At 35.0% G+C, this 27,379-nt stretch overlaps 1 protein-coding gene across 9 annotated transcripts in view; it reads left to right on the top strand.

The window, feature by feature from the left end:
• Positions 1–27,379, top strand: part of ARHGAP32 (Rho GTPase activating protein 32) — a 291,479-nt gene that overhangs the window by 213,022 nt on the left and 51,078 nt on the right. For 8 of the 9 annotated variants that reach the window (XM_077894162.1, XM_077894164.1, XM_077894163.1 and 5 more), the window contains one exon: positions 8,740–8,821. In XM_077894162.1, coding sequence (XP_077750288.1) covers positions 8,740–8,821 — 82 coding nt within the window. Of the gene's footprint in view, positions 1–8,739; positions 8,822–19,427; positions 19,767–27,379 lie in introns of those variants that run through there. The other variant, XM_077894168.1, reaches the window with a different exon arrangement.

The raw sequence follows: 27,379 nt of genomic DNA, 5'->3' as shown, positions 1-27,379 counted from the left end.
CAAAATGAATTATATACCCAAATATAAAGCTTAAAGTACAAAGCTGCTCAAAGAAAACATAGGGAAAACTTCTGTGACTTTGGGTTAGGCAGAGATTTCTTAGATGCAACATGAAATAAACAATTCATAAAATAATAGTTTGAATTTCATCAAGATTGGAAACTTCTCTTTGAAAGAAATTACTGGTGAGACAATAAAAAGAAAGCTACAGACTGGGAAAAAATATTGGCAGTTATTATTGGCAGTAAAATTTTGAGTATGTTCTGACAAAGGACTCATATTCAGAACATACTCATTAGGAAACAGAACTCAATTTTAAAAGTAGGCAAAGATCGAAACACTTCACTGGAAAGATATGTCAAATAAACACATAAAGACATGCTCATTGTCATTAGTTATTAGAAAAATGCAAATTAAAATGACAGTGAGATATTGCTACATACTTATTAGAATGATGAGGCTGTGGAAGGATTGAAACAGGGTTGGTGAGAATGTAAGATACTACTATTTGGAAAACAGTCTATCAGCTTCTTAAATTAAGTAGACACCTACTACATGATCCAGCCATTCCACTCCTAGATTATTATCCAAGAGAAAAAGAAAGCCTATATCCATATGAAAACTCATATATGAATGTTCATAGAAGCTATTTATATAATAGCCCCAAACTGGAGACATATTTTATCAACAAATGATTAATGGGTAAACAAATGATGCTGTCTTTACAATGAAATATTACTCAGGAATAAAAAGGAATGAATTGCTGATCCATACAACAACATCAGTGGTCCTCAGAATAAGTATGCTGAGTGAAAGAAAACAGATAACAAAACAGTACATTCTTTTGACTCTATTCAAATACAATTGTAGGAAATGCAAAGTAACATAGAGAGATAAAAAGTAGATCAGTGGTTTGCCTGGTGAGCAGGGACAGGGGTTGGGTAGGGAGAGGGAGAGGTTACAAAGAGATAAAAGGAAACTTTTTTTTAGGTTGATGAATACATTCAGAATCTTGACTGTAGTTATAGTTTTATAGGTGTCAGAACTTATCAAAATGTATACATTAAATATGTACAATTTATTGTCAATTATACCTCAATCAAATTGGGAAGAAAAAAACTAGAGAAGCATCTTTGACTTAGCTTTTTATGTACTCACCCCAATTGATAGTTTCCATCTCTTTATTACCTCTGTGGTCCTACATTCATATACTTTTCTTAATTCTTCATGCCATTTTTATGCTATACATTTTTATTATCACTTTCCTAGTTTGTTTGCAAAATCCTAAAATGTGCTTCTGCTTCATGTCATCCCCCCTTCCTCCTACCCTAAAAGTCATACACTACTACTAGAGCTTTCTTACTAAAACACACCTGTTCTGTCCCTCTTCTCAGAATTTGTCACTTTCATTTCATAGAAGAAACTTCAGCCCTCTTGCCATAATGTACAAGGCCCTCCGTGATCTCTGACCCCATTTTATTTCTCTAGTCTTATCTTACCAGTACTTTTATTTTATAAACTCAATTTCCAGACAGATTTAACTAACATTCCCCCCCCCCCCCCCCCATTACACAGGTTGCTCTTTTCATCTACTTGTTCTTCCATCTATAATGCCTTCTCTATCCTCATCTTATTCCAACCAAGGGGGAAAGATTTAAACCAACTGTAATTTTATTTTATATGTCATTGAGCTAATGTGGAAAAATGGATCTCATTTGTTAGGTACTTGTTATACATAAGCAGTTGTGCTCAATATTATCATTCCATTGGCTCCCTCCAATTTCTGCCATTACCCACATCTTCACTTGCCTTTTTATCCAGATTAGATTCTAGGGCCATCATTATTACATTTACTCAATACAAGTTTTTGCTTAAATTCTTCAGTCCTGTTTTCTCCTCTTGCTTCACTACTGGTCTCTGTTTGGCTTAATCCAAGAATGGATATTTCATTACTCTTCTTACTTAGGGTCTCATCAGTATTTGAGAGTACTTATTTTTTCCCTGATACTTTATTCTCTCAGTAGAAATGACCCAACAGTCTTAGAGTTCCTTCTATGTTCTCAGGCTTCCTTTACAAAAGGCACTTCCTCTTCTAGCAGATCCCTGAAAGTTTGAGGTCCAAGTAGCTTCTCATTCTGTGCTCTTTATCCTAGATGATTTTATTTACTCTTTCAACTTTATTTTTTTTAAATTTTATTTATTTATGATAGGCACACAGTGAGAGAGAGAGAGAGGCAGAGACATAGGCAGAGGGAGAAGCAGGCTCCATGCACCGGGAGCCTGACGTGGGATTTGAACCCGGGTCTCCAGGATCACGCCCTGGGCCAAAGGCAGGCGCTAAACCGCTGCGCCACCCAGGGACCCCTACTCTTTCAACTTTAAATTCAATTTAAAGTTTCTCATGTTTATACTCTGATTCCTGACCTTGCTTCCTTTTTTTTGAGATCTTTATTTATTTATTTGAGAGAGACAGAGAGGGGGAGACAGCAAATGAGTAGCAGGACAGGCAGAGGGAGAAGCAGACTGCCCACTGAACCGAGAGCCTAATGTGGGGCTCTATCCCAGGACCCTGGGATCATGAGCTGAGCTGAACGCAGATGTTCAACTGACTGGGACACCCAGGGACTTCTCCTGATCTTGTTTCTGAGTCCCAAACCTTAACGTTCTATGTAAGAGTAATGTTTTTAAAAGTAGAAGTTAGGGAGCTGGGATTTGATGTTTAGGAGACAGTGTAAATAAAACAGAGAAACCAGAAGCAAAGTGGTGTTTCCTGGGATATAAAGGTGGGGAACACAAATAGGAATATCTCAAAGAACCAATATAAAAAAATCACTAGATGAAAACAGGGCCTGGGAAGTCAGGAACTGAGGGAATTTGCTTCCAGTTTATTCCTTTCTATGTAATAACAGCAGCTGCTTCTTTGTCTCATTCTCCCTTTTTTTGAAAACTACTTTCTTGTTCTAACCAACTCAGTTGAGATAATTAAAGATTCAGACATAGTTCCAAAATCTTAAGAGACGGACTAATTGACTAACTTATGGTCTGATGAACTGTACTGGGATGGTATTGGCAGGGACACACGGTCTGGACTGGACAGAGAGATCCTAATGAAGAGTGGGTTCTTTAAGAATATTTGGGGAGTGGGAGGAAAATAATTGGCATTTCAAGGTGGGAGAGCATCAGTTTGTCTTGGTTTGAGTCTCCTGAGTGATGTGATTTTTCTTCAGTACAGAGGCATGCAAGTAGGGTGGTATATTGATTTATTTAGGGGGGGTTCCTGGATTGGTTTGGCAGAAGGTTAATATGTCAGGGAAATTAAGGGTACTGATATTTTTTAAAGTTCAAATGATCAATGACATGTTCATACTGGGTAGGAAAAAAAGAGATTGGAAGGGGACTAAGGACCCTAGTGGGGAAATATAGAGGGGGAATGGGGATCCAGTATCTAAATTAGAGCTTCAATTGTCATGGAATATATGAACACAAGAGGGCTGGGTGGAGAGGAAGTTGGAGTCTAAAGATGAAAAATTGGAAATTCTCTGAGGCCACATAGTTCCAGTTGATGAAAAATCTGTGGTATATCTCTGGAAGTAAGAGCATTATTTTACTTAATAAAAAAATGTTTTGGGGATCCCTGGGTGGCTCAGCAGTTTAGCACCTTCCTTCGGTCCAGGGCGTGATCCTGGAGTCCCAGGATCGAGTCCCACATTAGGCCCCTGCATGGGGCCTGCTTCTCCCTCTGCCAGTGTTCTGCCTCTGTCTTTGTTTCTCATGAAAAAATAAATAAAATCTTTAAAAATAAATAAATAAATAAATAAATAAATAAATAAATAAATAAATAGAATCTTAAAAAATATATTTTGTTATGCTAACAGCCCTAAAAGTTTCACTAGCCCTTAATTTCATAAATCAACCATTAGAATAGGAGTTTTAAAAAAAAAATCTGTGATCAGCACATTGTTGTGTTGAAATTCCTTTTAGATTTTGATTAGTTGATTAGTCTCTCTCGGAGAGACCATAGTTAGGATTAGGCTCCATTGGTAAGCAATGACTTCTTTCCATTCCCACTGTAACCAAAGCTCCAGCTTTACATTATTGCAGTAGTTTCTTATCTAACATTCCCTCTAAGTTGTACCAAAATATTTTTTTTCAGTACATTCACTTTTGTAACCAAACCTATTTCTTTTATAGTTTAAGCCTATCCTCAAGGTAGAAGAAGGTCAGAAAAATCAGATTGCAGTCTGTTACATTTAGGTCTGTCTTCATTTACTTGCAGAGAGGGAGCCGTATACCTGTCAAGCTGTTTGAAACCTATTCCCAGGAGCTATTAGAGTTAGGACAGGCCCTGGACTGAATATATAGTATAAATTGGTGGTGAGCCAGAACAAGTTGTGAAATTTTTTAGGAATTTTGTAGTACAATTGTGAAACACAGCCTCTATTAAAAATTAAAGCACATAAATGTATAATTAAGTGCTTTATATTAAAAACAAAGGTAATAAATACTTAAAATTTCATTAGTAGTTATTTTACTATATTTTATTGTTATCTGTGCTCCTGAGGTATTTTCCATCTAGTGTTATGTATCCTATAAATACTAGCATAACAGGCTATTTTGTGTGTCTTTTCAACTCTGCATTCAGTTGTATCATGTTAGTAGCTTGAAATAAGCCATGGTAGGAGTATTTATAACAGGGATTCTGGCAAATGTTGTAAATCAAGGCCTTTCCTCCTGAAGGGCCAGTTGTACAACTTTGACCAGCACCCTGTGGGATATATAGTAGTCCTCCCTTATCCACAGGGATTCTTTCCAAGACCTCCAGGGAATGCCCAAAACTATGGATAGTAGTGAACCTTATGTATACTGTGTTTTTCCTATGCATTAACACATACCTAATGATAAAGTTTAATTTATAAATTAGGCACATGAAGAGATTTACAATAATAATATAAAACAGAAGAATTATAAAAATGTAGTAAAAGTTACATGAATATGGTCCCTCTCTCAAGATATATTTACTGTACTTAATCCTTCTTGTAATGTTGTAAGATGATAAAATGCCTATGTAATGAGATGAAGTGAAGCGAATGTGATAGAACATTAGGCTGCTGTTGACCTTGACAATGCAAGAGGAGGCGGATCATCTGCTTCCAGACCATGGTTGACTGTGGGTAACTGAAACTGAAACAAAACCTGTGGATAAGAGTGGAAGGGGGACTACTGTCATAATATTGCTTGCTTTTTCTAACTTTTTTTCAAAGACTTGGAGGAAAACTACCATATTGAAAGGTTTTTTTTTTTTCCTTCCAGTAAGCTCATCCCTAACCTGTTGGCAGCCTTATCTTTACATTGTTCTTTTCCTCCTTTTACAAGATTTTTATTACCTACTCCTCCACCCTGTGAGCCCTAGATATTGGTCTTTTCTCTCTCCTTATTGCTGGAGTTGAATCTCATTTTGATCCCTGCCAATATACCCAATTTTCCTCACCTTTCTCAGCCATATAAATTAGAGCTTTAGACATTGTCACTGCCGGCAGAAAGAATAATATATGAAACAGGATGACATAGCTTGTAGATCATATTACCAGAGTTCCAGTCACTGTTAACATTGGACGTTTTGAGTTTATCAGAATTGTTTATATTTGGTGAAATACTAGCTTAAGTATGAATCAGAAAAGTGAATGTTCATTAATTGTATTTTTAGGGTTAGTTACTTTCTTTTTTTCCCCCCTGGGGTTTAGTGGCATTCTTGTGTATATTTTCAAGAGAACACAGCTTCATGTTTTGCAATGGAAATTTTATAATAGGAAAATAGAATCTATTTGCCTTTCACAAATTTCTAGAATCATCTCTCCCAATAAAAGACTTATTAACAGGAGTGCTTTTGGTTTCAAGAAACAGAAAAGTGAACAGAAAAAGCGATTGCCTCTGTTGAGTTAGCAACTTAATGATGCTAGGCAGGAGTTTTTAAGATTCTCTTGGCCTGTCTTTTAAGTTCTAATGATGGTTGCTACAGATCCAATCTTGATACCTGCATCACAACAGGAGGAAGGAGATAGAATAGTAGCAGTAGAGCTGTATTTGAATGTGCTGTGGCTACAATCGGATGCAAGGAGTCTGGGCGCTGAATATGTTGTTTAGCTAATAGTAAGATTATACTTCATCCTTTATTATACTTATGATAAAGAGAGACAAGTGAGCAGGAATTGGAGAGAGGCATTAAATGAGACTACCATGGACCTCTACATAGTACACAAGAGCTTGTTCACTCATACATCTAAACCTAATGGACTGAGACAAATTAAAAATATGCAGATGTAGCTAATATATATGATATAGTTCTCCAAAGAAGTTCATTAAGCTTTGTTCAGTCTAGGAAGTGATGGAAAACTAGTTTTTTTTTTTTTTGCTGAAAGATAATTCGAGTTTAGAAACTAGATTAGATACTTTCACACAAATTATTGTGGTAGCTAATGTTATCCCCATCTTTACAAATTAGGAAACTGAGACAGATGTTAACTAATTTGCTCCAGATTACTGAGCCTAGTAAATGGACAGGCCAAGTTTAGAACCTGGTCTTTTCAATCCAGAAAATTGCAAACAAACGTTTATAAATCGAAATGAATTCTAATTTTATGGAAAGAGTATTTGATGGGAAAAAAAACCTGGTCCGCACATGCAGAAGGAGCTAAGTGTTCTGTGTCATCTACTTAATGGAGGAGCCTGAGCCCTCTAGGCTTGTAGTAGCTAGTGTATTGAATGCTAACACTTAGTGGGTGCTTACTATATGCATTTGCTTATACTGATCCATTTAGTTCCTTTTTTTTTTTTAAGATTTTATTTATTTACTCATGAGAGAAACAGAGAGAGGCAGAGACATAGGCAGAGGGAGAAGCAAGCTTCCTGTGGGGAGCCTGATGCAGGACTCGATCCCAGGACCCTGGGATCACGACCTGAGCCCAAGGCAGACACTCAACCACTGAGTCCCAATCCATTTAATTCTTATAACAATCCTTATGTACTAGGTACTATTACTGTGTTTAGATGAAGAAACTGAAAACAGGGAGACTAAGTCACAAACCTGATCTTGCAAGTGAAAGACCTAGAATTGAACCCAGGCATTCTTACTTTTGAGGCTGCGCATTAACTATGACACCATCTACCCTCCTATAACTGATTTGTGTAAGAGAGAATGAGAAGGATTTCTCAAGGTGATTCTTACCTGGTTCTAATTGATCTTGGAAGAATTTCTACTGGTTTAGCTATGTAGGATGTTGAATTATATATGGCATGAAATTTCACGAGTAAAATGAACACTTAAAGCTTCATTTTGGAAGGCAAGTCATAGGGACTTTAAGAATCCCAAATTCAGAGATCTTTTAAGCAAAACTGATACCTTGTTAATAACCCCTTTTCAGCTCATGATAACTGGTTACATCTTCATAATTTTAAGAACTACCATGGAATATCGATCCAGAAGTTGGAATAAGAAAGCAGCAAATGCATATGTGAAAATAATCCCATATAGATAGAAATTATACAGCTCAGAACTTGATGATGAATCATAACTTTTGGAAGACCATTCTATTCTTCCCGAGTCTGTCAACAGAGGGATGTAAAAAGTGATGTAGTTTTCATGTTCAGTTTCAACATCTGTTGCATGGTAGCCTGATTATATTCCTATCTAAGGAAACATCTATAAATATTGGCAAAGACCTCCTTTTTACTTTTGTTTCCAGGCTGTTTATCTCTGTATTTATTCTCTTGGCTATGTAGTGTATCTCTGTATGATCTGGGTGGTCTGTGGGTGAGCTCGGTATTTTCCTGATACAACTACTTAGGATTCCTTACCTAACACCATTCGCAGTTCTGCTACTAGGTCAATGTGGTGTGTTTCTCAAAGCAGGGTCTGTCATTACTGCTGAGATTGGTTGGTTTCTTCTCTTTTGCTTTCCCACTTATTCATATGCTACTAGCTCTTTCACGACAGTAGATACTGGGATTTGAAATGAGTGCTTGTTTCACCAATTTATTTTTGTCCTGTCATTTTTTTCATGAAACCTGTGAGAGAATGAAGGGAAAACGCACAAAAAATGTGAATGTGGTTTAGTGTTGATTTTTTTTTAATTTTTTTTTAAATTTATTTATGATAGTTACAGAGAGAGAGAGAGGCAGAGACACAGGCAGAGGGAGAAGCAGGCTCCATGCACTGGGAGCCCGACGTGGGATTCGATCCCGGGTCTCCAGGATCGCGCCCTGGGCCAAAGGCAGGCGCCAAACCGCTGCGCCACCCAGGGATCCCTCGTGTTGATTTTTTAAAAAAAATTAGGGAGAAGACAATAAATGTAAATGTTGGTCTTAGAGATACCAACACAACTAAGTTGAAATTTCAGCAACATAAGTTAGTAAGAGGTAAAAATTGTATGTAGTCCATGTATAGCTTGTATTAGATTAAATATTTTAATTGGTGTAAAGAAAAAGTTTGGGAAATTAAAAACTAAAACTGAAAAAAGCAGACTTAGATATTTGAACTAATAGAACACAACTCTGTATACACATAGCAACAGATTGTTTTATTATTTGTTTGTGTAATTGGTATCATCTGTGATTTAGAGTCTTGGAATAATAGAATCCTTTGGGAGGGACTGTGGAGTACATTACTGGAATTGAATTGGCAGTGTTCACACACTGGTCTATGCTCCGGTTTAGAATCCTCTCTTTGCTGCTTTTCTTCTTTAGGTGGGACTCTTCCCTGGACACTGTGTTGAGTTAATTAATCAGAAAGTTCCCCAGTCAGTGACCAACTCAGTGCCAAAACCAGGTGAGTAAACTCTTCCATTAGTGTGGTTATTTTATCAACTGCTTATAGAAACAGATTTTCTCTTTTCATTAAACACATAGTTTGGTTTGCTGTTCTTTCCACTTACTGACATAATATGCATCCTTAATTTTATGTGGTTTTGATTTTTAATTTATTTTTATTTCTCGATTGATCATGTCACAAAGGTGCATTCAACATTTTAGATAATTTCAAAGAACTCCTTGGTCCATTAAGCCTTGTCATCATTTGTTTTTATAATTATTATAGCTTATTGAAGAACACAGTGATAAAGGAAAAATAACAGGTTTAAAGAACTCACACAGATGGTATGATTAGCTGAAAATTAATAACTTAAAGGGAATGTATATTTTATCAATGACTATGAACATCAAACTATTTTATTTTTAACAACTATTTTCAACAGCATTTTTCATTACTTAGTATATTTACAGTGCTTTGTAAATATGTGGACTGTTTTGTGAATAAATAAAGCAGTGTTACAGGGGGTGGAAATCAAGAAAATGGAAGTTTTTGTTCTTACGGGGGTGATTTAATCTAGGCAAATTCTATAGAATACTTAGCCTAGAAGTTTTTAGTGTGATATAAATTGTTTAAAGGAAAACAAAGAATTTGGAGAGAAGAGGAAGTAATTGAATTTATTTCTACTTGTATTATATTCCCTTTCCCTTTCTCTGCCATCCTCCCTACTCTGCACCAGTAGAAGAAAAATAAAAAGAAATCTGGGGCTCAGAATTTATTTGGACTGTTTTCCTTAAAGTATTTTCTAGGGTTAGGACCTATTTGTAAGAATTAGGGGGCAAAAAAGCTTATTTAGTATTTTCCTGCCTCTGTCCCCAAAGCACGCGTCAGACCATCTTTGCTTATAGTATTTAGGTAAAGGTAAAGGGCAATAACCCCTTTTGAAGCTTATTTCTTCACAGGAGGTTAGGAATTTGGAATTTTAAAATTTTAGGCAGGCTCCCTTTATTGTTTCGTAGAGAAAAATCCTTCAGAGTTATGTTCTCTGAAGTTTTTCTTGAGCCAGGATTCTTAGTCTCTTTTCAAGACATCTTTATCCTCTGTTTAATCTCACTTCTTTGGGTAAACACTATTAAAACTTTCTAGGCAGCCCGGGTGGCTCAGTGGTTTAGCGCCACCTTCAGCCCAGGGTGTGATCCTGGAGACCCAGGATTGAGTCCCACATTGAGATCCCTGCATGGAGCCTGCTTCTCCCTCTGACTGTGTCTCTGCCTCTCTCTCTCTCTGTGTCTCTCATGAGTAAATAAATAAAATTTAAAAATAAATAAATATCTTTCTTTAAAAAAGAAAATAAATAAAAAAATTTTCTCAGTGGGTACTTGCTCAGTAAATGTTCATTAGCAGTTGTGATGACCATAGGTTTCTTTCTCTTTTAAATATGGCATCATTAACTTCAAATCCAATATCCGTTAGCAGGAAGTGTCCCAGCCCCTCCTTCCCCCCTGGCCCTAGCAGCTACTAGTCTACTGTCTGTCTCTATAGGCTTCCATATTTCATACAAACAGAATCATGTAATATGTGACCTTTTGTTATTAGCTTCTTTGACTTAGCATGTTTTCAAGATTCATTTGTGTATCAGAATTTCATTCTTTTTTATGGCTAAATAGCATTCCATTTTATGGATATACTCTAGTTTGTGTATCCACTCATTTTGAGTCATTTCCATTTTTGGCTATGAGTAATGGTGTTATGAACACTGGTGTACAAGTTTTTTGTTTAGATAGATATTTTCATCTCTCACGCATGTGTCTAGGAATAAAACTGCTGGGTGATATGTTAGCTCTGTGTTTAACCTTTTGAAGAACTGCCAGGTTGCTTTACAAAGTAGCTTACCATTTTACAATACCCCTGGCAGTGTATGAGAGTTTCAGTTGCTCCATATCCCTGTTACTGTGTTTTTGATTATTGCCGTCTTAGTGGTTATGAAGTGGTGTATCTTTGTGAGTTTGATTTGCATTTTCCTGATGACTAAATGTTGAGTATCTTTTTATGTGCTTAAGTAGCCATTTGCATGTTTTTGGAGAAATGCCTGTTCAGATTATTTGCCCATTTTTTAATTGGGTTGTCATTTATTATTGAGTTGTAATTGTGCTTCATATATTCTAGATACAAGTCCTTTATTTGGTAATATGATTTGCAAGTGTTTTCTCACATTCTGTGGGTTGTCTTTTCCTGTTTTTATTCTGTCCATTGAAGCATATTTTTGTTGTTGTTGCATATGCTTTTAGTGTCTTATCTAGGAAGACTTTGCCTCACCTAGAGTTGAGATTTACTCCTATATTTTCTTCTAAAAAGTTTATAGTTTTATGTATTAGATTTTAGTTTAGGATTCATTTTGAGTAAGTTTTTGTGTCTGATATAAGATCCACCTCCATTGGACATCTAGATATCTAGACAGCACTATTTGTTGAAAAAAAGGTTGTTCTTTCCCCATTGAATTATCTTGACTCTCTTTTAGAAAATTAATTGACCTTAGATGTGTAAGTTTATTTTTGGACTTTTGATTCTATTCCAATGATCTAAATGTCTGTCTTAATACCAGTACTACCATGTCTTGATTACCTTTGTTTGTGGCAAATTTTGCTCTTATTTTATTCTTTCTCTGGATTAATTTAACTTTTTTGGGTCCTTTTAAATTCCATATGGATTTTAGAATCAGCTTGTCAGTTTCTACAAAGAAGTCAGCTGGATTTTGATAGGGATTGTATTGAATCCGTGTATCAATTTGGGAAGTAGTACTATCTTATCAATATTTATTAAGTCTTCCAATCCATGAACATGGGATATTTTTCATTGATTTAGACCTTCTTTAATTTTGCTCAGTGTTTTGTAGTTTTTAGAGTATAAGTTTCCATTTTTTGTTAAATTTATGTTTTTCTTTTTGATGTTATTGCAAATAGAATTATTTTCTTGATATCATTTTCATATTCATTGCAAGTACATAGAAACAATTATATATACTAGTCATGTATCCTGAAACCTTGTTGAAATGTTTATTCTAATACATTTTTTTAGTTGGATTCCTTGGGATATTCTATATACAAGTTCAAGTCATCTGTGAAAAGCAATATTTTTACCTCTTCCTTTGCAATCTGGATGCTTTTTATTTCTTTTTCTTGCCCAATTTCCCTGGCAAGACCTTTAAGAATGGCCATCTTTGTCTCATTTCTGATCTTAGGAGAAAGCGTCCTTCATTCACCATTAAGTAAGATGTTAGCTTCGGGGTTTGCATAGATGCCCTTTATAAGACTGGAGAAGTACCCTTCATTTCTTAGTTTGTTGAATGATATTATCATGAAAGGTGTTGGCTTTTGTTAAATACTCTTTATCTGTTGAAGTGATCATGGGTTTTTGACTATTTTGAATTTATTAAATTCAACATCAAAAATTTATTATGGTTTCTCATGCATTTTTTATATGTTTCTGTTGTGAAAACTTAACTTGTTAGGTATTAGGTGTCATTCTTGATAATTCTGCCTCAGAGATATACTGCAAACTCAGTTTTTAGCTAAAAAATACCTTAAATATTGGTATTAAATTGTATCAATTAAATACTTTTTCATGTTTTGAATGAGAAAGTGATATTTCTAATAATGATAACCTCCAAAAGCCTTTAAAACTTGACAACATTACTCAGTTATTGATAGTTTTGGAAAATAAGTTTCTATTAATATACCTGTATGACATTGTTAATTTTAAATTAGTGATGACATACAATGACAGCATACCTTCACAAACTAATATTTTATCTTTTGTGAGCAACATTGCAGGGTTGGCATAAGGAAATGTGCATTCTTAATATATTTTGAAAAGGATGATATGAATTCTATCAGCCTCAGGCTTGTTTCACACTTTAAAACTGTCTTTGCCTACAGTATAAACAACTTGAATGTTCTATTTATTTTTAACATTGCCATCTGTTACTGTTAGATGCCAAATCTGAAAGATGCAGCTATAGTTTGAGACTGAAATTTAAAGCTCCCTATATTATTACACAACAAGGGCAATAGGAAAAATTTTCCCTTTGGAGCTCCTCTTAATGTTCTCAATATGTTCAATTATTTGTGTATATAAAAATAAAAATCAATGAGTCACCATGTCCTGACCAAGAAAGCAAGCATCCATGCTGCCTTAAGAAAAAGAAGGTGCTGTAAAATGAGATTGAAGGAGGAGAAAGGGAGAGAAGAGAGGAAAGAAAAGAAGAAGAAAGAAGTTTGTCCATAAGAAATTGACAGTTCAGTCACCATCGGTTATGGTTTGATAGAAGATGAGGTTGAGGTCGGAGAAGGGAAAGTAAATGTGGTTTTCTTTGTGTTTATCCTATTTGGAGTTTATGGAGCAGTTGGTTTTATTTATTAATCACTTTCTTCAGGTTTTTAGTTTTCTCAGCTATTATCTCTTCAATATTTCTCTTTCTCTTTTCCTGTTTTTCCTCTCTTTTCTTTTACATATCGGATTTACTCTTTGATATTGTCTCACACATCCTCTTCTCAGTTTAGATACTTTATATTGACCTGTCTTAAAATTCACTGGTTTTTCTCTCCCTGTAGGCTTCTCTTAAGCCTGTCTAATGAACTCTTCAATTCTTACATATTTTATTTCTTAGATCAATATTTGTCTGTTCTATAATTTCTATGGTGGAACTCCTCATTTTCTCACATTATCTACCTTTTTGTGTAGACAAAAAGAAAAAAGAGGGGTGGAGGAAGAAGGGGGGAAGGTAGGGAGAGAGGGTAAGAGAAAAGCAAAGCAAAGCTTATTTTCGAAGTATGAACTTCTTAAAATGAACAACTAGGGAATTTAAACAAAATGTTTCTTCTGAAAACAAAGTTTGGACAGAAATTTTAAAATACCTCTTTGAAGCAATGGAAAGTTAATAAGGCAGTAAACACTTACAGAGCTAAGGTTAAGCAGAGAAAGGAAATCCTGAAGAGTAATCCATGTATATGGAAGCATTATTCCCCTAGTGTATCTCCTGATGGAGTAGAGAAAGTCACAGTGCCAGGGGAATAGAAATTGGAGTTCAGAGCCCAATGGGGCAGAGTTGCTGATAAATGCCCCAAGTTTTGAGTTAGGACTTTTGTGAAATTGACAACCAATCCTAAACTGATTCTAAAATTTATATGGAAATGCAGAGCCCCAAACACACAAGACAGTTTTGAAGAACAGAAAAGTGGGAAACTTACTATTTTAAACATCAATATTTGTTGGGTTTTTTAAAAGACTTATTTATTAGAGAGAGTGAGAGTGGTAGGAGCAGGCAGGGGAAGAGGGGGAGAGAATCCCAAGCCAACTCCTCTGTGATAAGTACGGAGTGGGGCACAGAGCTGAATCCCACTATCCCGAGATCACAACCTGAGCCCAAACCAGGAGTTGGACACTCAGTTGACTGCACCACCCAGGTACCCCAGACTTATTGTTAAAACTTTGCTTATTAAGATGATGGTATTGGGATGCCTGGGTGGCTCTGGTTGAACGTCTGCCTTCAGCTCAGGGTGTCGTTCTGGAGTCCCGGGATGGAGTCCTGCATCAGGCTCCCTGCATGGAGCCTGTTTCTCCCTCTGCCCATATCTCTGCCTCTCTTTCTCTCTCTCTGTCTCTCACAAATAAATAAATAGTAAATAAGATGATGGTATTGATTCAAAGGTAGATAAATAGATGAGTGGAAGAGAAGAGAGTCCAGAAACAAACCTGTGAATGTATAGATACTTGATTTATGACAAAGGTGGCATTGTAGAGCATTGTCAAAAGGATAGTCATTTCAATAAATGGTGCTAGGTTACCTTGAGTTTTATATATTTATGATTCTTATTTAATTTGGTATACCAAATCATTTCCAGGAGAATTACAGATCTATATGTGAGAGGTAAAACAATAAAACTTTTAGAAGATAATATATAGTAGAATATCTTCCTGACCTGTTTTCATGATCTTGAGGTAGACCTAAGCAGTAATCATAACTGAAAAGCTTAATAATTAAACTTAATTAAAGTTCAGAACTTCATCCTAATGCCCTTATTAAGATATGAAGAGGACAAGTCACAAAATGAGAAAGATATTTGACAAAGGTCACATAACACAAGTATGCAAAGAGTCAATATGAAATAGACTAATAAACTGATTTGTTTAATTGAGTAAAAACTTGAACAGGTACTTTAGTAGGCATATGACAAGAAGGTCAACATCATTAGTCTTTAGGGAAATGCAAATTAAAATCTTGCACTCTTTAATGCATACCCACCAGGATGGTTAAAATATAAGAATAACAATACCAAAGGTTGGCAAGGATATATACATCAGTAGGAATTCTCACACACTGCTGGTAGGAGTGTAATGTGGGACAATCATTGTTTGGCATTATATACTGAATTTGACACACTCCATGTGATGCAGCAGTTTCACTCTTAGCTATATATAGAATGTTTATAGCAACTTTAGTCCTAATTCTCAAAAAACTTGAAAAACTCAAAGGTATATCTATAATGGAATGGATAAATGAAGACATGTTCATTGAATGGATTCTTCTATACCAATGAAAATGAAATGAATTATGGTTATATGCAATAATACGGATGAATTTCACAAAAATAAATGTTGAGTTGAATACATGTTGAAGCCTGCTGTACATACATACATATGCTGTATAATTCCACATGAAGAGAGAGTTCAGAATCATAGAGCTCAGGGCCATTCTGTAGTGTTAGAAGTCAGAATGGAGGAAGGGGATAGATGATTGGGATAGGTAGGAGAGATGATTCTAGAGTACTGCTAATGTTTTGTTGATCCTGGTGGTGATTATACAAGAAGGTAATAATGTTGAGCATCTTTTTATGTGCTTATTGGCCATTTGTAGAGAAATGCCTTTTGAAGTCCTTTTGTCATTTTTGAATTGGTCACTTTGCATCTTTTAAGTATACCTCCCATCCAGATGAATGTTCTTTGCAGTATTGCTTTATTATTCAAATGTTGTAAATAACATTTTCAAAATAGATTTGGCATTTCCATACTGTGAAATACTCTGCAGCTATCAAAAACAGAGGTAGAGGTGTATGGAATTTTTTTCTGTGATGTATTATTAAATGAAAAATCAAATCACAGCATAGTATAGCCCCACTGTAATTTCATAGAAGAGGATCTAGAAGGACACAAGCCTGATTTGAAAGGGCAATGAGATTATGGCGATAGCAAGAGACATTTCATTTTTTCTCTGTTTACTTCTCTATTTTTTAACTCCTTTATAGTAAACATGTGTTACTTTATGAAATATGAAAATATTATTGTATTTCCCCTTAACGCCATCCTTCTCAGTGCAACCACTCCATAAAATAGATATGTTTTGACAATAGCTTTAACTTTGACATTTTATTCAATTTATGTTTATGTGTGAAAAGCAGCACATTTGAAGAAACAAGAGCATAGGCTCCAACCTTAAGTTTTAATCCTCGTGCCACACTTTACTGTGGGTGGGTGCACATCATTTGGTTTCTCTGACATTTAATTACCTTACCTAAAAAGTGAGGCAAGATTCCTTTGAAGATTAGGGATAAGGCTTTAAAGCCCCTGGATATTTAATAAATGTCAGCTGTATTATTTATTGATATATGTTTATCTGCTGATATATTATTTTAAGTTCCAGTGTCACCACCGGATTTAGATTTAGTTTCTGTAGATATGAAATTAATATATTATTTGTTGGTAAGATCTGTCAGCATGTCACAGTATAGTAGAGAGAGAAATGAATTACATTAAATGAGTTACAGAATCTCATGGGATCTGGTGGGGGAGGGAGCCTCTTTGGATGGGGTCACTTGAATAGAGTTTGTGTTATAAATTTTTGTCTTTTATTGGTGACAGCTACATAGAAGTAGCTGAGGCTTTCATTTGGGGAAAAGATTTAGTAATTAGATGTAATACTGATGAAATGCTTATATTAAGAAGTAGTTTATAAGGTAACAAATTAGCCCAAATTTGTAATATAATTTTGAAATAAATTTTTTTTTTGTGTTGTTTTCTTTTAGGGACCTGGTCCTCTAGTGTGTTGCTTCCTTTGTTGTTTTACTAATTTTTTATTTTTTACCAATTTTGCCTAATTCTAGATTTTTTTCCCCTTTATTTTCGTTTATTTGCTCCTGGATTGCTTCTGTTTTCTTTCTTTGAGTTTCTAGCACTTTGCTCTTCTGTAACCGTGTTTCGTTAACATGTCACTTTATTATGAAGTGACCAGACATTTTATATCAAGTAAAGTAAGTGTAGGTTTTTACTTATGCGCAGTGTTGTATTGAGCATATGCTCATATTCTGGAGGCTAATCCTTCAAGAATCAGATATTAGAATCGGTACCCTAGGAGGCATTGATGCAAGAGAGTACAAAATGCTAGAAGGCCCTGGGAAGTTTTCTTTCTGAATACATTGCAAGCAACAAAATATAATATTTTCATACTCTGTATCAGGGAAAAAAAAGGTAGAAGAGTCATACTAGCACATATCTGTAAAATGCCTTAGAGGGTATGGATATTTGTATTTCCATTATGTAAATTGGAATTTGAATCTTGACACAATCCTGTGAGGTATTGGGGAGAGGAGATACATTTCTATCCCCATCCACACCTTATGTTAACAAATGGAGCTGCTGAGCCTGAGGGGGGTCAGACAGCTTGCCTGTGGTTTCACAACTGGGATTTACTGACATCCTCTGACATCTTATGCTAACTGTGGCCAACACTTATGTAGCTCTTACTGTGTGCCAGGTACTGTACCAAGACATAGATTAACTCATTTAATCTCGATTAAATTAACCGCAATTAATTAACTCAAAATCCAGAATTTGCCCTGCTCTCAAACATTGAATATAGAGTTTATTGTTTTCTCTCTCAAAACAAATATGTATTTAATATGTTTAGCTTTTATTATAATAGGAGTAAATGAGAACATATGTGGATTTGCACAAGGCTTCTCCCAGTTTTAACATCTTATATAACATATAGCACATTATCCAAACCAGGAAATTGATGTTGTCACATTGCAGTGAACAAGATTATGGACCTTACTCCACACTCAGCAGTTTTTGCATACTCTCATTTTCCTACGTGTATTTTTATGCACTGTAGAAACTCCTTTTGGGTTTCAGGAGAAAGTTACTGTTATTAATTATGGAATTCTCCTGCACTCTGTCAAACTCTTGGAGAATTTATTTATTCCTATCCGTGCTTAGAAGTTAGGTAACACAAGGGGCAGAGGAGTTGTACTGTGTGTCCCCAGATGGCTTTTCTACAGCACGTGTCTCCCCTCCCCCTTTTTTTCTTTCCTTCCTTTGCTTTCCTGTTCTCTTTCCCTTGCCATCCGCCGCTTGTTGTTTTTAGTAGTAACCAAGGAAAGGGTGGGAAGAAGGCTGTTTTTTAGTCTCAATTTTTTTTTTTAAAGGGAGGCTTTGCCTTCTCCACTCTGAATAAACTTTAAAAACTTCATTTCCTATTCAACAAAAGCCATAAATCCACAGCTGTTCCACTGGTAAAAATTAACATGTTCTGTTCCTGCCACATATTGGAATTCTCCATCGTTTTTCACTATTTTAAAATTATATTAATTCATTGTTTCTCTTACTGTGGCCTTCCACTTATCAACAATTTTATATTCAGAGCTATGGTCAGAAAGGAAGAAGATAATAAATTAGATCAATAGCAGAAGATTTTGGCGTGGTGCCTGGTGGATACTCTGGGTATCTTGAACCTGACAGTTCCTACTTGTGTGACCTTAAGCCCTCTACCTTGATGTCCTCATCTCCAAGATGGGAACAATATTAGAATGAGCTTCATAAGGTTCTAGTGAAGACTAACTGTAAAATACTTAGAATTGTGTCTAGCATTATTTTGTTTATTAAGGGCAAATATCTGACCGTGGATTTACATTGGTATTAGTAAAGTCATTTGTAACAGAAAATATGTTAGTCTCTTACAATTAACTTATTTCTTCAAATAATTTTAAGTAGGTAAACACAGTATAATACTGTTACTTAGTTTGAATATCAAATCTCTTGAATACTTACATAAGGAGCATTACAATTGGAACCCTTGGGTCACATATAAAGGAGGAGGTCACACTCAGGAAAATTTAATTCTAGATTTTTCAATTCTGAAAAGCCCTTCTTTATTTCTCCTAATAGATGCTTACCAGATTGTTGTTTCAGAATTGTTCACACACAGGCAGTGTAAACTGATACTTTTTTGCTTTTCTACCTGTTAGTGGAATAACAATCACAGGTTGCTGCTAGTTGAGTGATTCAGCCTTTTCCTGGCAATACTTCCTGCTTGATCAATTACTTTTCTTATTTCATTTGGGCCTAAAAGGCTTCATTTTTATTGGATACACTGTCTCCCCTCTAGATAGCAAATACAAACAACCAAAGGATAAGTAACTTTCTGAAAGATCACAAGCACAGTCAATGCCAGTTTCCTACTGGTGTTTGTTGAGCAGGACTACTCACCTGTGTGAGGTGGATGGGTGGAGCTATACTGGCGAAGCCTGTTCTGCGGGTGTGAGTTTGGGCTGGGCCGTTGCTGTGGTGCTGCAGAAGCAGTAGGTGCTCAGAGAGGAAGGAGTAAGCTCCTGAAGGCGAGCCTCGTGCCCACACACAAGCCGGCTTGCCTTGGTAGGGACCAAACCCGGCAAAGAAAACTGCAGAAAGGTGGTGCCTGGACACGGAGCCAGAGCCCAAAGTTGCCGTGGAGATGGAGACCTGACTCGGAGTTACCCTGCGGTGGATAAGGTCTGAGCTGCGTGACTGTGATTCATTCTGCATGCTGTTGCCCGGAACGCAGAGCTGTTGTGTCCTGTCCGACCCACTGCTAAGTACAGGCAGTGGGAATAATTTTAAGTATTGATCCTAAACCCTGTGCCACAGCCAGAAGGAGGTAAGGATCTATTAGTTATTCAAATGTTTGTCCCCAGCAACATTCAGAATATCTCGCTGAGTCTATTTTTACATTTTATTTGGGCACATGTTTCCTTGGTTGCTTTTAGGTGGATGGTTTGTTATTTAATTATTCAGAAATTGAATAATTGAGCTTTAGTATTTGTCATCTTGGTAGAGAGGTGATCATTTTTTGAAGTAGATTGTACCACATAGGTATTGGGCAATTTATCTTACTTTCCCAGCCAGTTTCAGGAAATACTCATTTTTCTATTTCAAATCAGCTTATTTCTTAATGTTTTTCTAGACTTCATGATTAAAACACCATACCTTTGTATCATAAACAAGCAGTATATTAAAAAAATCTTTCCTGGTGGGTTAAGAATATTTCAATTGTTGATTAGTGGAAAATAGGCAGCAAATATCTGAACTGATTTGCTAAAAAGAATTTAGCAGACCGTATGAAAAGGCTGTTCAAATTAGCATAAGGAAGTAACTCTCCTGCCTTTTGACTTCAAATACCGTGTATCGTTTTTCCTCATTGGTATTAATAAGGAGAACCATCTCTGTCCATAAAATATGTGTATTAACTTTTTTCTGTTGCAGATTTTTTTTTTAGCACCATATTTATGGTGTTTCCTTAGACTTTGGTGATAAATGCTTTTCATTAAGATAGCATGGAAACTGGAATTTTCTCTGTATCACACAGATCAGCCCTTTTAAGCAGCTGCACATTTTTCAGGAATGTTCCACTACCAATTTAATGACATCAGTATTTTAATTTTTTAAAACCATAAATGGTAGAAATTCAGAATTTATAGCTCTGAATTTCTCATTGTCAGTTTTTTAAAAAGCACCTGTTGCTCATAGGATAATGGTTTGATACTATAACTTGTTTTTTTTAAAAAATATCAGGTAGTACTATATGATATTCAGTAGAAGAGAGCAGAAATCTAGTTTCTCAGGTTAGTTTACATTTAAGATGATTATAGGAAGAAGGTCTAGAGAGCGATCCCATGTTTGTGTGCATCCTTCCTTAGTGGTCTTAGCTCTGAATCTGGGAGGTACAACCAGATTTGATTGAGCCTGGTTTGGAAAGCTGACTCAGGTTCTGGTAGCCCGGTGCTGTGGAGGACTCTAAAGATTTTTAGACCAAAGGTAAAGAGAACTTATAGTAGTTAAAATAACTCCTGCTTATTGACACTTACTCAAGGTAAGTGTCTTGGTATATATAATTTCACATAAGTATTATAGTAACCCTGACTGATTGGTGTTATTATTGTCATTCTCATTGTGTATTTGTGGGAATTGAGACTTAAATAGGTAATATGCTCAAGAGCTTGCAAATTGGGAAGTGGTCAGAGAGTCGGTTCAAGTCCTCAAGTCTGTCTAACTCCCAAATCCGTAACTTATTCTCCACGCTAATGGTCCTTTTTTATGTAGGGCAGGCTTCTGACTTTTGCCTTTAAATAAGGAGTCCTCATTATCAGTTCCGTGCTTTCCAAATATAGAAACTTTCGCCTGCAGCTCCTGCCAAAAAAATCCCCAAAAAACAAAAAACCCCAACCCACAAAAACAAACAAAAAATGACCTATGATCGTATCAGTGTTCCACATCAAACTTTGTAGCTTAATAAAGTGCAGAGGATTATATGACATCAAAGTGAATATGATTATACTTTAATCTACATTTAATCTGTTTTGAATCTAAAAAAATTAATTTCAAGAAAAGAGGTTTCACATTAAGATTTCTCAATTTTCAGATTTCTAGAACTTCACGTAGGATTTTTGAAAGTCTTCTTACTTTGATGTTACTGAATTACTAAGAATATGTAGTTAGTTTAATTTTTATAAGAGAGAATATATGGATAAATGTCTTCCTGAAATAGTTTTAAAGCTTCGTATCAAATGGTAGTAGTTCATCCTGGAAAAAAAAAAAATCTTGGTTTTTGAAATCCTTATTAGAGATACTTCTATAATCGGTATATTATATCCCATTCCTGTGTTAGAATCCTTTAGTGTCAGGAATTTATATCTACCTCATGTTTCCTCCTACTCTTCTCTGCTAAAATGCAAATCTTTTTGTTCTGTATTTAGAAATGCAATTAGTCAGAGTCTTTTATATAATAACTGAGGTGGTAAAGTCACCAAGTTAAAAATTTTTTTTTGCTTTTTTATACAGACTTGGGGAATAGAACAAGTCACATTTATTTTAATTTGTAATTTAGATTTTAAAATAAGATTCTATCAATTTTAGCAAGAAGAACGTATAGCTTATTTATATCACCCTAAAATCAGATAAGCTAAATTTGAGACTTCTCTGATATTACTGAAATTTATAGCTCCTGGAAAAGTAAATGTTCAACATAAATAATGAGAGTTTCTTATCTTAACCTGATGACCATTTTCCCAAGGGAACTGTGGTTTATAAGGATTTAACATACCATGCCCTTTCTAATTTATATCTGTTTGTGTACTCCTCTAGGAAAAGCAACAACCAGATGTTGCTTTGGTTTCATTCTTAACTCTGAAAAAGAGATACATTTTTATTCAGATACTCAAATATTTTTCTTAACCACAGGCATGCCATTGGCCTGAGAGTTGTGCTGGATATTCTGAAGAAGCAATTTGTTGCTTGTTTCTACTTCTCTTTTTCCAAATGAACTGTTCTTATCTTTTCTGTGTCTGAAAGATTCTTCTCTAAACTTTACTATAGATTTATCTTCTGGATGCTCCAGCGTCATCCATCTGCATTCCAGAGAGTAATGCCTTTTGAAATGCCTCTTCTCTCTCATAAGTAAATGGAAGCATACTTGACTTATGTAACTGTTAGTAGCTTTCCAGTTTTTCAATCAAGAGCCATTACTGTCAATGCTATTTTTAATGTAGCATTGTACATGACATTTCTCAAATACCTGGTTTCCTCCCTTTGAGATTGGAATGTACAGATAGATATCAAAACTGTTAGGGAGAGTTGTCCACATTCCAGAACCTCATCCCTGAGCTGGGCTCAGATACTTGCTTTGTGGTGTAGTTCTTGCAGCTGTTACACACATCAGTTAGAGAACTGTGTTTTTTCTCTTAACCTCCAAAGTGAATGTTTATGATGCATTGATCAAAAGTGATTCTGTACTTTCTTGTTTCACAACAATTTCAACAGATTATTAAGATTTAATACTCAAATTTAGCTAAAGATTTTCCTGGATATCTACTTTTGGTGGTGGACGGAGAGAGAGGTATGAAATTCAAGGCTGAAACTGCTGTATTCCTACTTTAAAAATGAGAAGTATTTCCTAGGGAGACAGTAAGGGTTTTGAGTTTTGAGGACAAATATGATAGAAATAAGTTTTCAGAACCTACAGATAATATTTACATTTTTTCTATCATTGCAGTAAATTCTGGACACCTAATTCAAAAATTAATCTTTATAAAATATATGACATTTTCTAGTCAAAACATACTATAAGTGGCCACTGTACTGTTTACCAAGGGTTTGCTAGCAAATCAAAGAAATACTAGTATGTCATATGATATAATCAACAATTGTGAATGCCTTTAACAATTTACGATAGTAGAATGATGCATCAAGTTCTGGAAATAGTTATATAAGCATGTTGTATAAATTAGTTATGTAAGAACTCATTACTACTATTTTAAATTTTTGTGGAGAAAAATAAAATAACTTAGTTAAAATTATTTTTACTTAAGTGTTAAGCCTAATATACTGTGCATAAAACAGTAACATTATTAATAGTGATCTTTCTATCTCAAATTTTTAGACCAGCTTTTTCTAGGATGTTTTAGAAGGCCCAAATTATATTTTTACATAGCTCTTCAATGTAGTTTTAAATGATGTCCTTTTTTTTCATTCTGATGATTTTTCCTACAGTAAAGTCATTTTCCACACACTTTAGAGCTTTCTGTGGCATTCTAATGTTTAATTTTGTCAGAGTATTTCATGATTTCTCAGGTATTTTCAGGAAATTTCAAATTCATAAATTGCCTGGGTAAACTTTTCATTTATCATATTATTAAACTGACATCTAGACTGGTTAATTATCTTATCTAAAATCCTACAGCAAGTTATTGGCAGAATCAGGACTAACAACCGAGCTCCACATTCTTAGTTCGGTATGTTTTCACCTGCTCATGCTTGGATAATAATAGGTATGATTGGATAGACAACCTTCACTGGACTATTTGTTCTATTATTGGAAAGGCATAAAAGCTTTTAGTTACTAGGCCATTGGTTCAAGTATGTATTTGTAAATCTTCAAATAGAGTTGCTAACATTTTATGTTTAACTGAATATTTTTACCACATACAAAAACCATATGTTTAAATAGTATAGGATACCACCTAATAAACTAAAGAAGGGGAATTGAAATATTGATCTTAGGTCATCTTGTTAATTAGAGCTGGATTCATAGAAGAGAGGAAAGTAGAAAAGAGTCATTATTCTGATAATCTTTATCACATTTAAAAGTCATCACGGCAAATGTAATGGGAGATTAGATTTTATTTAATATACTTTTTTCTTGTGACTTTTTTTTTTTTTTTGAGAGAGAGTGAGAGAAAGAGCAGAGTGAAAGAGAGAACATGAGTGGGGCAGGGAGTAGGAACAGAGGGAGAGGGAGAAGCATGCTCCCCGCTGAGCAGGGAACCCCATGTGGGGCTCCATCCCAGGACCCTGGATCAGGACCTGAGCCAAAGGCAGACACTTAACCAACTGAACCACGAAGGCACCCCATGTTCTTATGCCTTTTAAGAAGAAAATTCTAGTGATCAGATACTGGTTTATATTTTGAGTATAAATCATTTAGAGTGTGATGCTAACAGAAACTGAGTTTAGATTGGTTAACACATGTAAAGCACTGGCATAAACACTCAATGTATATTAGCTATACTATAATTATTGCTATGATATTACTGTATCATAGATATTACTATGTTTAGATTGTCTTGCATTTTATTTAAATAGCTGGTTTAGGATTCAGTGTATCTTTTTCATCACTGGGGTTGAAATAGGCCATGGATAGAGCCAGGTTGAGGGAGATCTAACATATAGACCAGAAGATTTTCAGAGATAGAAATAGAAATTGGACAGAATTTCTTGGACATGTTCTATTTCATCAAGTAAAAACTTACTCTTAAGTTCGACATACAGAAACTCCTTTACTCTGATTTGGAGGATGTTTTTTTGCAAGATCAAAAAAAATCATCAGAATTATTTATGTATATTTTCATTACTGACTTAAAGAACTTCCTTTATGTTATTATTCATCCTAAAATGTTAAACTTCTTTATATTATGCAGAAGGAAAATTACAAAGGTTCTATAGTACTGGAAAAAAGTGTTTTTAGTTGTTTATTTTGTGACTTACATTTGAGTCATGTTAGAATCTTGCTCAACTATCTAGAAATATTTCTTTAAAAGGTTTGTAGAATTATTCTAGGGAATTACAGCTTAGTTTCTGAGTTTGATTTCAAGTAAAGACTTTGTTGGTCAGTTTGGACTAATTTAATTGATCCTCAAAGCAATAAACTAAATAAGAATTACATCACATTTTCCCTGGCATGAGTTTTTACTAAACTGGTTCCAAAACTGTTTCTTGGTTGCCCAAAGATCCTTTCAGGACATATGACAGTGTATACTAAAAATAAGTTAATTTTTGTATCTCTTGTCAATATCCCTACTAATAAATGTGAAAATACTAAAGTAACATAGTTCACTTCAGCTCTTAAGACTGACTGCAAATCTAAATCTATGCCATAATGTTTGCTGCTATTTAAGGTATCAGCAACCTATAGCAGTTTTTCCATTTTTAGAATTATTTGTCTACACTTGTACCCTATAGAATTATTTTGTTTGGGTTCCTTTACTGAGAGTCACTTCTAATATGTTTACAGTACTCTGTTGTTCATTAAAGTTTCTGAGATGGAATTTTGGCTTAAGACTTTATTTTCTTTTATTTGCCATTTTCTTCTCAAGTCTCTTGCACTCATTTACATCCTTAAAAAGCATACAGAAGTAGGAATAAAGGGAACTTACTATAGAAGTAAAACAGCAAGACTTTTAAAAGTGGGTATAAATTTTGTTTGCCATCCTCAAACTTACACAAGATAAACTAAATTATCTTAGTAGATGCAAAGAAATCATCCAACAAAGGTCAACAGTTCATTTTATTTATCTTAGCAATTAAGAATAGGGAATTTCTTTAATATAGTTAAGATTTCCATCCAAAAATGCCAGGAAAATTTTGTTCATAATGATGAGACTTAAGAAACAACCTATTTAAAAATCAAGAGTAAAATAATTGTTCATTGGAGATTTAGTGATATTAAAGAAGCAGTGAAAGGATTGGAAAGGAAGAAGCAAATCAGCAAATCTTTGCTGATGATTATCTACAAACCTAGAAGAACCTACATACAGTCAAATTGTTAGAAGAACAGAATTAAGCATGGTTACTAAACAAAAACTCTTTGGTGACCAAGAACCAGCATTTATTTTTTTCAAGATTTTACTTATTTATTCATGAGAGACACAGAAAGAGGCAGAGACATAAGCAGAGGGAGAAGCAGGCTCCGTGAAGGGAGCTCGATGTGAGACTCGATCCCAGGACCCCGGGATCACAACCTGAGCTGAAGGCAGATGCTCAACCACTGAGCCTCTTAGGCGTCCGGAAGACCCGACGTAATTGAGTTTTTCCTGTCTAGCACTAAGTGCCTTATACTCTGACTTAATACTCACAACCTCACAATTCTGTTAGGTAGTTAGATTTTTAACTTTTTCCTAGATGAGGAAAATGAAGGGCTGAGAATTATATACTTTGTCCACAGACATACAGCTAGAAGTTGCAGGGGCATGATTGGAAGGGAGCAGCAGTCCTAGAGCCCACTAATTGCATTTTTGTATGCCAGTGACAATTAGAAAATATAATTTAGAAAACAATACCATTTACATCAGCAAAAATCATAAAGTTCCTGAGAATAACTGTAACAAAAGTACATAAGACTTTTATGGGAAAAGATTAGAAAAATTTACTGAAGGACGTGAAAAATCAATCTTAAGTAAGTGGAGAGATTTACTGTGTTTGTGGACAGAAAGGCTCAATATCATAAGCCAATTCTCATACAAAATAGTCTATAATTCAGCGAGGCCTTAATCAGATTCTCTCCAATTTTTTCCCCCTTTAATTTGGCAGGCTGATTCTAAAATTCATACAAAAGAGTAAAAATCTAAAATATAAAGGCGATTTTAAAGAATAAGAGGGGAGTCCTCATTTATAGATATTAAGACTTATAAAGTGCTGGAGCTTAAGAAAGTGAGGGATAAATGGAGAGAGAGAGAGAGAGAGACTGACAAAATTGAGAGAACTCAGACTCCTCATAAACCATACATATCTTTCATTTAAGAATCAATCTTAAAAGTTAGTGGACAAATGAGTATTCAGTAGAAGATGATGAAATCACTAGTTATGCAGAAAGGAAAAAATAATATTATATCTCACCCTCACTCTAACCATACAAAGAAGTCCAAAAAAAACCAAAACAAGTGAAAAAGATTTAGAGGAGCTAGGAAAATATGTTTTTGACCTTAAAGGTTTCCTTTCTAT

The sequence above is a fragment of the Canis aureus genome, chromosome 3 (assembly GCF_053574225.1).
Source record: "Canis aureus isolate CA01 chromosome 3, VMU_Caureus_v.1.0, whole genome shotgun sequence".
Classification (NCBI taxonomy): Eukaryota; Metazoa; Chordata; class Mammalia; order Carnivora; family Canidae; genus Canis; species Canis aureus.
The sequence above is the reverse complement of the archived record's forward strand: the minus strand, read 5'-3'. Positions and strand labels throughout refer to the sequence as shown.